The sequence below is a fragment of the Megalops cyprinoides genome, chromosome 12, assembly GCF_013368585.1.
Source record: "Megalops cyprinoides isolate fMegCyp1 chromosome 12, fMegCyp1.pri, whole genome shotgun sequence".
NCBI lineage: Eukaryota > Metazoa > Chordata > Actinopteri > Elopiformes > Megalopidae > Megalops > Megalops cyprinoides.
This window is the reverse complement of record NC_050594.1, coordinates 36,462,628-36,474,721: the sequence shown is the minus strand read 5'-3', so window position 1 is coordinate 36,474,721 and position 12,094 is coordinate 36,462,628. Positions and strand designations below refer to the sequence as shown.

The 12,094-nt window shown below is 45.1% G+C and overlaps 1 protein-coding gene across 2 annotated transcripts in view; it reads left to right on the top strand.

Moving 5' to 3' along the window:
* mapkbp1 (mitogen-activated protein kinase binding protein 1) overlaps window positions 1-12,094 on the top strand; it is a 66,108-nt gene that overhangs the window by 24,702 nt on the left and 29,312 nt on the right. Inside the window, exons 3-9 of one of the 2 annotated variants that reach the window (XM_036541732.1) lie at window positions 1,520-1,582; window positions 2,878-2,935; window positions 5,398-5,568; window positions 5,891-6,028; window positions 6,261-6,443; window positions 7,113-7,130; window positions 8,572-8,732. In XM_036541732.1, coding sequence (XP_036397625.1) covers window positions 1,520-1,582; window positions 2,878-2,935; window positions 5,398-5,568; window positions 5,891-6,028; window positions 6,261-6,443; window positions 7,113-7,130; window positions 8,572-8,732 — 792 coding nt within the window. The remainder of the gene's footprint in view (window positions 1-1,519; window positions 1,583-2,877; window positions 2,936-5,397; window positions 5,569-5,890; window positions 6,029-6,260; window positions 6,444-7,112; window positions 7,131-8,571; window positions 8,733-12,094) is intronic. The other variant, XM_036541733.1, reaches the window with a different exon arrangement.

The window sequence follows — 12,094 nt, the reverse complement described above, 5'->3', positions numbered from 1 at the left end:
AAGTGCTTGTGACATCTCACATGTGGCTTTGACTTGCAACTGAACATTTAGCCCACTTTGTAGAAAATACAGAGATATATATCGTGTATCGCCATTCAACCTAAAAATACCGAGATGATTTTTGGTCCACATCACCTAGCCCTACTGTATCCTTCTGGTCTTTTTTAGTTAAGTGACACCAAAAATGTTTGTGATCATTATTCTGTGCTGCAGTATGCAGCACGTTTGATGTATGTTGTGAGCGTTTGTGTAATCAGCTACACACTGCGCAAGGCTACACAGTGTGTGTTTAAGCCTCTGCAATCCTGGCAGGCCTGCTGTCTCTCTGAGCTCTGCCAATCCTATCAGGGTCTCTATATTTATCCACATCCAGTAATAGCATTAATAGTCATCAATGGAGGCCCCTCTCGCTCAGTCTATGACTGTGTGTTGGTCCCAGAGAAGCTGTTTGTACAGTAGGCTGCAGTGGGCTGCAGTAGTATGGCTCCACCACTCTGTATGCTAATTTCTCCATCTCTCTGGCCAGGACGTTGCATCCACCCCAGAGGCGGGTTTGTGGTCTCCCACAGTGTTGGCTTCTTCCAGCAATCCAAGAGCAGTAGTCTTCAAATCACAAGTTGGGCTGGCAGGCATCCAGCAGGCTAGTGCCATTTTCCGAGGCTGTGGCCCATGTCCCCGGCATCGGAGCAGTCGCATGCTCCACCTGGCTGAATGGGCCAAAGGCATAGTTGGAAATGATTTGGAAAGTTTGTTGTGGGGTCATATCTCAGATGGCTGGGATATATCCTCCCCCATGGAAATAATGGCCTGGGCTCTCCCTATAGTGCAAGGCAGAGCCCTCCCATTGCACTCTTGCTGCTCCCCTGGGTGCTCCTCTCCTACCTCTGTACTAATCACATCCTTGCAGGCTATGCTGAAGAGCTCCCCCAGTAGGATGGAAAGCGTGCTGTATATTTAGACTGTTAATTATAATTCTGGTTTATACAGGGGTTATAAGGAGGTATTTGTGTTTCAGCTGCTTTGGTTGTGTGCTACATGTTGTATTTTACACAATTACTTTTATCTCATTTGCCTATTTGTATTCCGTTTTTTCTGTTAATAATGCTAAGTATATTCCTTTTCATATCTATGCATATGAGAAGGATGAAATCTAAGGCATACACTGAATGCATGGATGCACTGAAATGTTGACCGGAGTGTTCGTTCTTATCTGGGATGTGCTGGTGCTTTTTAAAGCACCTCTGATAGCATTGGCTTGGTATTGCAGTGCTTCTGTAGCTTAACTACTGTGCCTGTACAGTGGTTCAATAGTTGCAGAGGCACATCTATCAGAATCAATTTCTCCAAGAAATGCTGACTGGAAGACTTAGTAGGGTCTATGACTGGGTACCCCTTTATATGTGTGTTTGACTTTATGGTTTCTACTGTATGTCTGTGTGTGTGTGTCTGTGGGTATGCGTGTGTCTTTGTGTTTCTTTGTGTGTGTTTGTGTAACCACTACTCTCTGTGTGCCCTACAGGTGTGTGGTTGTCCTGCTGAACCCAAAGAAGAACAAACAGCATCATATCCTGAACAGCTCCAGGTGGCGCCTCCCCCTCCCCCTGGATCCCCAATCTGCTGGCACAAAAAAGTTCACCTTTACCTGCACTCTCTATTTATAGGCTCCCACAATTGCCATTTGTCACCTGTTCAGAGGCTCTCACCTCAGGTGCCTGGAAAAAGCTGAGAAACATACAGCATTTTGCTCAAGGCAAAGGCTCCGGCCCAGGGTTCAAGCACTCATTCCATATGCCAGCCCAGGAGCTCTCTGTGTTCCAAGGTTCAGTCTAACTGCAATGCATTCAGTCTTAAACAACCAGTGTAAACCTATGAAGTATCGCTTTTGTTGTTGTTTCTTACTTTTTTTCTTCTCTGTATTAAGGCAAAGCACAGTGGGGTTAGATTGAATCTGCACCCCCCCCCCCCCCCCCTCATACAATATGCTCCATATGGAGGAGGTTATTCTCCCCCAGACTCCAGTGCACACATTCATTCATTGCACTGTGGCAGCCCTTTGTGTGCTACAGCATACAGATGCTGGACTTTGCACAGACAACAGAACACAAATCAGCCCTCAAAGGCCTCACAGCCAGCCATAGAGCTGGTTTTTGTTTCTTCAAAGCCTCTGTATTCATCACCACCCCTCCCAGCACAGATATCAGCACTCCTAGTTCTGTGCCCCCTCTCCAAGATCACAGGCAGAAACAGCAGCCCCACATCTGCATGCATGATGGAGCACAGCCCTTGATTTGGTTTACAGTCTGGCTGCTGTGCAGAGTCAGGCTGCTCATTGTGTAGCTCCTGCTCTGTGCTTTACACCAGATGTCTCACAATCAGCTGTGCGACTACACTGATGGTGTTGAGTGCCATTGCAATGTCCTTTGTTTTTTGCTTGCCATAGTGCTACGCAAATACATTCAAAGCCTTTGGGCAAATTGTATACATTGTGGAGCACTTTTAGGGCATTCTAACAGGTCTAACAGGTCTAACAGGAGCACTGCCCTGCCCAAGGGTTCTGCTGTCCTGTCTCACCTGGAACTTTCCCCTTTAACCTGTGAGACCCAGGTGCAGAATACAGATTGTGACCTCTAGTCCACACTGCCCATTCTATAAATTCAGACATTTCTGTAGCAGCCCAGTGTAATCTGCAGCATCTAAGCATTATTCAAAGGCAAAACAGCCTGTTCAGGGTGCTTCTGAGCAGAATGAAAGCATAGCTGTGATTGCCCGCAGTGACTTGAGTCTTTTGTCATTGTCTGTCGAACAGAAAACTCTTGAGAGCGGGATATTTTCACTCCAAAAATAACTGGAAGTGTTTCCGTTTTGCTCCCTCTTCAGGAAAACAATCACCACTTTGTCTTTCTCTCCTGATGGCAAGTACCTGGTTACTGGAGAGGTGAGTCTTTCTCTCTCTCTGTCTCTCTCTCACATTATTTTTTAAACACCATTCAGTCATCATTAATTAAAATGTCAATACCAGAAGATTTAAATAATTCCCTGTACAAGACATTTGTTAGTGTTTTGATCTGAGGAAACAGCCCTAGAAACTCATTCCCTGCCTGACTCCACATCTCCCTCTGCAGTGAACCACAGTTACAACAGTTCACCACTAGAACATGAAATAGTAACAGCAAAGTAGCAGTAGTAGTTGAACTGTGCCTATTTAGTTCTTGCGAAAAGAAATGATCTTCAGAAGAGATAGAATATGTGCTTATGATCGTGTGGACACCGTCTTCCTCACTGAAGGAAGCGGGACACAGCTCGGGCAGCTGAGTCCTCATGTCTATGTGAGCTTGGCACAAGGCGGGCCTCTTGATCCTGGAGGCATGTTAGCCTAATCTTTCCTGTCCAATAGGAGCTTGTTAAGCTTGAGCGTGTTAGTGAATGTGGGCTCAGCAGTTGCCATGGCAGCAGAGGGCACAGTGCCAGGACATGGATAGAGTCACTGCTGGTTAGAGAGAGAGGCGGGCTACAGCAGATGCATGGCCACCACGTTTCCCCCGTGATGGTCTGCCTGCCCAGCGCACACCACCACTGTGTGATGACCAAACCTCTCCCATTCCCATTAATTACATTCCCAACAGGACTGAGGCATCATTAGCCAGAGCCCTGGGAGACTCCAGCACTGCCATCATTAAGAAACACCTCTCCTTTTCCCTTCACTGCACAGCCATAATGAAAATTCTCCAAACAAGCTCCTATACAATGTGGGTTACTCCAGCCATACTCCAGTTTGGTGCTGACAGAGCTTATGGTTTCTGGAAATGGCTTAAAAGACATGTATGTACTGTCTTTGGCAGTGCTGAACACCACACAACTGTACGAGGTGCTTTTGAGCCAGTTAGTTTTGTATCACAAAAATGAACATTCAGACTTATGTGAATTTATGAATACCTTTCATTCCTTACAGAAGCTATCATGTAGATGTTAGTATGTTAGACATTATGAAATGTCTAACATACCAAATGTTCATTTTTTAATGTATTTGAAATGAAACACCGAAAAGCCCTGCCCAGTGTCTCCTTCACACCCCTCCATTCACTGTTTTTTTTTTTCCTTTTTGGGGGGGAGGTAAATTCAAATGTGTTTGATGAAGGGACTAAAGGAAATGGCAGCCCGGATGATTTCCATATGATATCACTGCAATACATGGGCGGGCAACTCATTGGCTCTCAGCAAACCAAACTTTGTTCCAATGACTTTGTGACTTACCTTTACCTAACCTTTGCCCTTATTCTTCTGTTGAGTGTATCACATAGATATACAAAAAGAGTCAGATATGTATAGATATGTAATCTCAAATTACAGTCATTATCAGATCTGGCCATTGAAAGCCTTTTGTGGAATATCTGCAAGCTGAGTGGTAAATGTAGATGTGAGTAATTCTCTTAAATGCACTTGAAGCAGCTTTGTCTAAAAATGGGGTTATTTTATGCATGCATTTCAGACACTGAATAGGTCAGGCATTTGAAATGCACAGCAGAAAGAGCACTGAGTTTAGTAATTCTGTGCCTCTTAGTGCACCTGTGACCTTTATGACAGAATTGACCAAAGGGACAGGGACCCTCCAATGCACCCAGTCTCATACACTCCCATGATCCCTGCAAACACACATCTTCAGTGAGTACTCTAGCCCTGCTGCAGAAAAGCCTTTCTCTGTGGTTGTAGCTGCTCCTTCGGTTTTGATAAAAGGCTAATGGGAGCTCAGGAAGGCAGGGCAGGCCTCAAGGCAGCAGCTGGCACAATGGAGACAGGAAGCGTATTTTGAGTTCTGTTTGCATAGGCATGGACAGAAATGCTGACATCCCCCTGTGGCAGTGGGGTTCTGCTGTGGCTGACCCCTGTCACTGCAGAGCCTAGCCATGTCTTTAAGGGTCAGCAGGAGCAAGGCACGGGAGCTGCAAAGTGTTGTCAGTGAAGCGTGTGCTGTGGCAGTGCCGTGGCGTGCCATGCTCCCGTGAGCATGCACATACTGCTGCAGGTCTGAGCCACTGCTTCTGGATACTTGAGGGTGTGTTTGTATGGATTTGTGCGGGTGTGGAAATGTCTGTGTCTGAGGGCATGCACACGCCAGTACTTCAGGTGTGGGGCGTAGTAGGGCATGTCCTGTTCTGTCTGCCTGTCTGTCTGTGCGTGTGTTCTTGTGTGTCTGTGAGTGTGTGTCTGTGCGTGTGTGTTTGCATGTGTGTCTGTGAGTGTGTGTCTGTAGGTGTCTGTGCATGTATGTCCGTGCCTGTCTGCATCTGTGTGTGTACGTGTACGCATGTCTGTCTGTATGAGCGTGTATGTGCATGCATGTCTGTCTGTCTGTGTCTGTATGTGTCTATGTCTGTGGTGATTCTCTGTCTTTCTCCTCAGAGTGGGCACATGCCCGCGGTGCGGGTGTGGGAGGTGGCGGAGCGCTCACAGGTGGCAGAGCTCCAGGAGCACAAGTACGGGGTGTCCTGCGTGGCCTTCTCTCCCAACAGCAAGTACATCGTGAGCGTGGGCTACCAGCATGACATGATCGTTAACGTCTGGGCCTGGAAGGTACTGTCTCACTGTTAGAGCTCACCAATGTTACTAGGTTAACGGTTATCTCCAAACAAGACAAGAAACTGAGACCCATGACTGAGCAGGCTCCAGACCACATGTATTGTATTCTGCTTCTCTCCCGGTAATTTCACTTAGATGTCTCATTTTATGGATAGGGTTAGCAGTTTAATGTTTTGTGTGGATGAAGCCGCAGACAGTGATATTAAAGGTATGTGTGGGATTGAGTGAAGGGACAGTAAAATGCTCTTGGCTTCTCTGAATGTCATGTCCCAATACCCATTACTTCACTGTCCTTTTTTTGTTCTTCTCCTCTCAGAAAAACATTGTGGTGGCAGCCAACAAGGTGTCAAGTAAGGTATCTGCTGTGTCTTTCTCTGAGGACAGCTCGTACTTTGTGACAGCTGGGAACAGGCATGTCAAGTTCTGGTATCTGGACCACACCAAGTCCTCCAAGGTACAGCCCCAACAAACCTTCCTACATCATAGTGCACTTTGAAGATGTGGATGCCTGACTTGTCCTGTTTTCCTCCAAACTCAGAGCCCCATGAATGTGTCTACTTTGTAATTACTTTCTGATATAAAGTATATGCACCACCTGCTCTTCTACATGAAATATCTGTCTCCTTAGTAGCTGTGATGTGCTAATCAGCTGTAAGTGTCTTGTCGCAACACTCCTCCCCCTGCAGGTAAACGCCACCGTACCCTTGCTGGGCCGTTCTGGTCTCTTGGGAGAGTTGCGGAACAACTTTTTCAGTGATGTTGCGTGCGGGAAAGGCCGTAAGGCTGAGAGCACCTTCTGCATCACATCTTCCGGCCTGCTGTGTGAATTCAATGAGAAGAGACTGTTGGATAAGTGGGTGGAGCTACGGGTGAGTTTTTGACGGGGTGGAAGTACAGGTCAGTGAGTGATGGGGGTGGGGTGCAGTTACAGGTGAGGGAGTGAGTGGTGGGGGGCGGGAGAAGTTTATGACTGAAAGCTTTTTAGTAGAATGCAGTCAGTGTCTCCATGTAATTTATGCAAAGCACTTTATTAAAATGTGTGAATAGAAATACCTGAAATAGAAAGGCCCAACAGCGATGTATAAATTGCCATGAAAATCACATTAATTATAGTGATACTGGTACTGTCATCTTCTCTGGCGCATGCTGTCTCTACCAGATGTATTTTTATCAGTTCATCAAATTAATACTTTATTTACCCTCAACCCATGTAGTCTTATTTGGTCATTTTAAAATACCAATACACACATACCAAACAGCTAACAAACAAACAACAACTTACATCTCTGACACGCAAACAACATCAACTTACATTTCTAATGATATCAACAGCTTACATCTCTAAAATCAACGGCAGTTTAGACACCATAAGCAATAGCTTTCTCACCACCACCACCAGCTTACACACAAATCCACGTGTGCAGAGATCTCCCTTTCTGACCTACAGCTGTCTCACATGCATGTGCAGGGGTGTTAATTATGTCTTGCTGTCATCTAATCTTAGCTTGTTCTGCCTCCTCTCCCCTTACACTGTACAGCGAAACGACAGCATCCCAGTAAGTCACATCTCCACAGCAGCTCTCACTCCTGTAACACTTCCCACTGCTGACCCCTCCCCCGTCTCATTGATTGGCTGCGCTCTCAGAGCACTGCATTCCCCCACGCCCTCCTCTCTATCCCCAGGGCATGTGAGCCCTCCAGTGATTCTCGTCTCCATGTATGCTGATTGCAGCTTCATCCATCAGCTATGTGCCATCACTCAGAGCCATGTCACCATGGCCACATACTTGCACTGCATCAAAGTACGCATTTGGCTGTGTCTGCGCCCATCACAGGGCTCTGTGCAGGGACCTTTGCATGCAAGGCCTAAGGTGGCTAAAAATACAACAGTGACAGGCAAGATGATGTTGGGGAGATTTTAGGGACTGAGCACTTTTTACCGTGCAATCAACCATCTTTTTTGCCACTAATGTCATCTAATCCCCCTTAATTCTCCTGAGGAGATGCTGGGATGCTAGGAGCTCTAGAATGACTAGAGCTTGAGAATGTAGACAGTGACCCTCAGTTTGGTTCACGGGAACCCAGTCATTCCTTCAGCGTGTACACACATAACGCACATTTATAATTTAGGGTTGTCAAGCTAACTGGACCCATCCAATCCAGCACAAGCTCTATGCTGATGAGGGGTGAGCTGATTCCAGGTCACATTGGCTAGCCCTGCCTCACAGGCTCTGGTGCAGTTGGACATGCGTGAAGATGACAGGGGCTTGCCCTGATAGAGAGCATCCTGCCCTGCTAGAGAGCTGTCTTTCCCTGAGAGAGAGAGAGAATGGCTACTCTGTCAGTAAACTTGTTTCTCAGCAAGATCATAGCATTCAATTCCAGAATTTGATTATCCTCATTCAGGGAGGATGAACCTGTGAACCTCCTGGTTTTTCTGCTTTTTCCACCCTTTCTCTTTTTCAAACTGTTTACAGTCTGTGTCAAAGGCCCTCACTGAAGGCTCTGAGTGTCTATGGTCTTCAGCATGGCCAAGCCAAAGAAGCAATTCCCCAATACGTATCCAGAGTCAGTGGTACAGCCTGAGTAACCTTCCTCTTCACTCAGATCCAGGCCATGAACGTATTCCCATCATACCCATGTGGACACACATAAAAACCTCATGAAGGCCCTGACCTCTTTCCCTGTCTTTCAGTCACCGGAGATCTGCTTTCTGAGTGGTTTCAGTTGAGAAAGAGAACATTCTGAAATGTGTTTTTGCCCTCAGCTGTGTCCTGGCCAGGGCAGGATGAATATTAAGCATGTGTGCCACATTGTCACAGTTGCAGCAGTAGCACTTGGAGTGGTGTTTTCTCAGTAGACATGGCCATCTGAGGAAGCATCTCTCAGCCTTTGTACTGGACTTTGTCATTACTGCCACACATCCATCCCTTCAGTATCATGGTGACCAAACAGCAGTGTTTCCTTCCTTTCTCACCACCCCCCTACTCCCCACAGACCAGCCTGGCCACCTCTCTGTCTGTGAGTGAGGAGCTGATATTCTGTGGGTGTGCGGATGGCACAATCCGAGCCTTCAGTCCCATCAACCTGCACTTTATCTGTACCTTGCCACAGCCACACAGCCTGGGCACTGACATCGCCACCGTCACTGAGGCCAGGTGAGCACAGTGTCCTAGGCAGAGATGGGGGGGAAGTCCAGAACAACTTACATAGGTTACAATAATGTTATCCATTTATACAGCTAGATATTTACTGAGGCAGTTGTGGGTTAAGTACCTTGTCAAAGGTTTCAACAGCAGTACTCCAATGGGGAATCAAGCCAGCAGTCTTTCAGTTACAAGCCCTGCACCTTACCATTACACCACAGTGCTGCCCATATTGTAAATATATGACTATTGTATTATTGTAAACATATAAATATTATATTGTTATTGTTTTTAAGGATCTGCTTTGGTGACACTCTGGACCAGGGTGATGTATTGTACGTAGGATTTTTTTATCGCTGGAAAAGCAGATCTGGTGTCTCCCATTCATTCATCTGCTATAGTAACAGTAGTTTTATCGCTGTAAGCATAAAATGGCAGAACAATTGCCAGCCAAAATGGACAGGAACCGTTTAGTTCCTGTTTACTTAAGCATACATTTATGTAGGTGGATGTTGCCTGAAAGTGTGGTTAAGCACACGGCTCAATGAGGCCATGGTAGCACAACCCTCTGCTCACCAACCACTACTCCCCACAAGACTAGTGCTTGCAGTGAGCCTTAGTGTGTCCTGGGTCAGTAAAGTGTTCATTGAAACATGTTCAATAAACCTGTTAGAGGACTAACAGCAGTCAGCAATGGATCATCAACAGTTACATCACAGAAATAGTGACAGTTAACAGAGCAGCAACATGACACTTAAGCTGAAAAAGCTATAGTTAGGTTTCCTGCTTAAGAAGGTGCGATGGGTGCCCTGAATGCAGCATTGGGAGGTAATGCCTCCTCCAATCGATTCCTGTATCAATCACTCAAGTAAACCTGTTGTTTAGTTGCCTGCTGTCAACAAATTTTACAAAAAATGCTGTTGACCTTTATTTGACCACACCTGGGGGTTGCTTACACATTTGGCATTAGTGCAATATTCTTCATTGTTAATGCATTCATGTGTTGGGCATTGCTATTAGTTGCGCTGCTATTATTTAATGTGAACCAGGTCATAAACTTGGCAGGAATGAATGGTACTGTTAACAGAACATCACAGGATGCCTCTGGGAAACTGGAATGTTTAGAGTCTGGAGAACAATGTGAATGAAATGCTGATGAAGACCTTAGCTCTCTGAGATATGTTGGAGTTAGAATCTCACTTCTTGTGTATTGCTTTGTGAAACATTTTAAAAGGATATGCTAACATAATAAAGCCGTTGTTACAATAACTCTGCTTCCCATCAACAGGAGTGCCTTTGGCTGCGGGTATGTAGGCTCTGTGTTCTCATAACAACAATCTGTTATGCAGAATTCTTGAGCTCTCAGTCTGGCTGGTGTGGGTTGAATGGAATCTGCCTCTCACCCAAATGGATAGCAAAAGCAAAATTCTTCAAATGATCCTAGAATGATTTGCTCTTCTTTTTAAAAAAAAAAAAAAAAAAATTATCCACTGCAGACCTCTGGGCCTGGCACGAATTATTCAGCAATTCCATCTGCTTGGTATCTTGCTGTTTGAAATGGACTGCTGTGTGATTGAAAGTCCTCCTGAGATGGGTCTCTAAGAACTTTCTGAGGGTAAAGGAGTGCATAGCGCCACCCTTGAAAGATGTGCGAGATGGCTGTCCAATGGCCACTGCCACTCTCTGCCTGGTTCTTGGTATATTGTGAAAATCTGGCACAGGAGTCAGCCATTGGTATGATGATTAAAATTTCATAGCTTTTATTACTAGTCTGTGTGTCTGCTATGCCTTTCAGAAATGGATTTTCATCCCTTGTAGATGCATTAACTTTGATTAAATGTGCACAGTTGGCTTACTATGGGGTAATTGTACATCAAAATCATTTGAATTAGATTGGAAAGACATGGTAAAGGTATCAAAGAACAAGTGAGCCAGACTTTGGTTGGAAATGGAGTTGGAATTCAGTGCTGCACTTGGATCATTCATACACTGCAGTAATCCTGGCCAGTTTCTCATTCCAAGATTTACCAGCTTTCAGCTTATTTATCTTGTGACAGATTTATCACTCTTTTGCGAATCTGTGGCTTAATGTCAGAGTTATTTTAGTGCCAGTACTTCTTTGGACCGAAGACACACTGACTCCTTGCAAAAGTATAGAAGAGGGGATGCATTTCAGAGTAACGTGGGAGTGGACCTGCGTGAAGTTGGCACCCCAAGTATTTAAAAATGAAATGGTATTACTGTTCGTTTGTGCTACGTTTGTGCCGTAAAAAATTTCGTTTGTGCTGCTATGGTTTTTTAGATATAACAAATTATATTGTATGTGCTGCGACATCACCCAGCACCCCAAGCTTCTCCGAATTGCTCCAAAATTGTCTCATTAGTTTGTGCTACGTTTGTGCCGGTTTGTACCGTAAAAAGTTTCGTTTGTGCTGCTATGGATTTGTAGATATAAACATTGCATTTTTGGGCGATGACGTCACGCAGCACCCCAGGCTTCTCCGAATTGCTCCCAAATGGTCTCGTACGTTTGTGCTACGTTTGTGCCGGTTTGTGCCATGATCATTTTCGTTCGTGCGTTCATGCTTTGGATAAACACTGTACTTCATGGCAAAAATTCTGTGACAACTTCCAGAACGCTTTCTCCATAACGAAGAAAGTGGCTTCTACTGTGCAACGTTTTGCTGGTTGGTGCCCTAAAAAAACTTTGGCATTACATTTTTTCCTGATAGGCCTACACAGAGCGCTTCAATGCCAAGAGCAATAACATTACAGGGGATCCCAGTAAACTTACGTTGCAGCGCTATTTGGAAATATCCAACACTTAAAAATGACAAGCACTTGTAACTATTTTTTAAGCCAGCTAATTACTTACAAGGCCTGAGTTGCATTTGCTAATTAGCTGGTTAACGTTAGTTACATAGTAGCCGTCAAGGTAATTAACGTTGCTGAATGACGTAGTTTGCATCTGCACTTGGAACTTCTCTTTCGGGGAAGGAAGTTTAGATTGCGTGCGTGACCTGTAGTGCCGTGATCACCGTCTAAAAGGGAAAGGTTGGGGCAATGTCACATTTAATGATATCGACTTAGCCTACAGTTAATATCTGAATCCAACCCAACCCACAGAGGCTATTTTGGATTGTTTCCAATAACGTTTGAATGGCGTCAGCAATGATCACGTTATATCCATCTAAAAAAAAACAGCAGCACGAACAAATATGTTTAGCCTACAGTCGGGGTACTGATGACATCACAGTCCATAAAATATAATGTTTAGCCTATGTCTTTAAAAAAATGAAAACAGCAGCGTAAACAAAACATACGAACGTATAGTTAGTTAGCTAGCTATCTATTTTGGACAATTTGTGAATCAT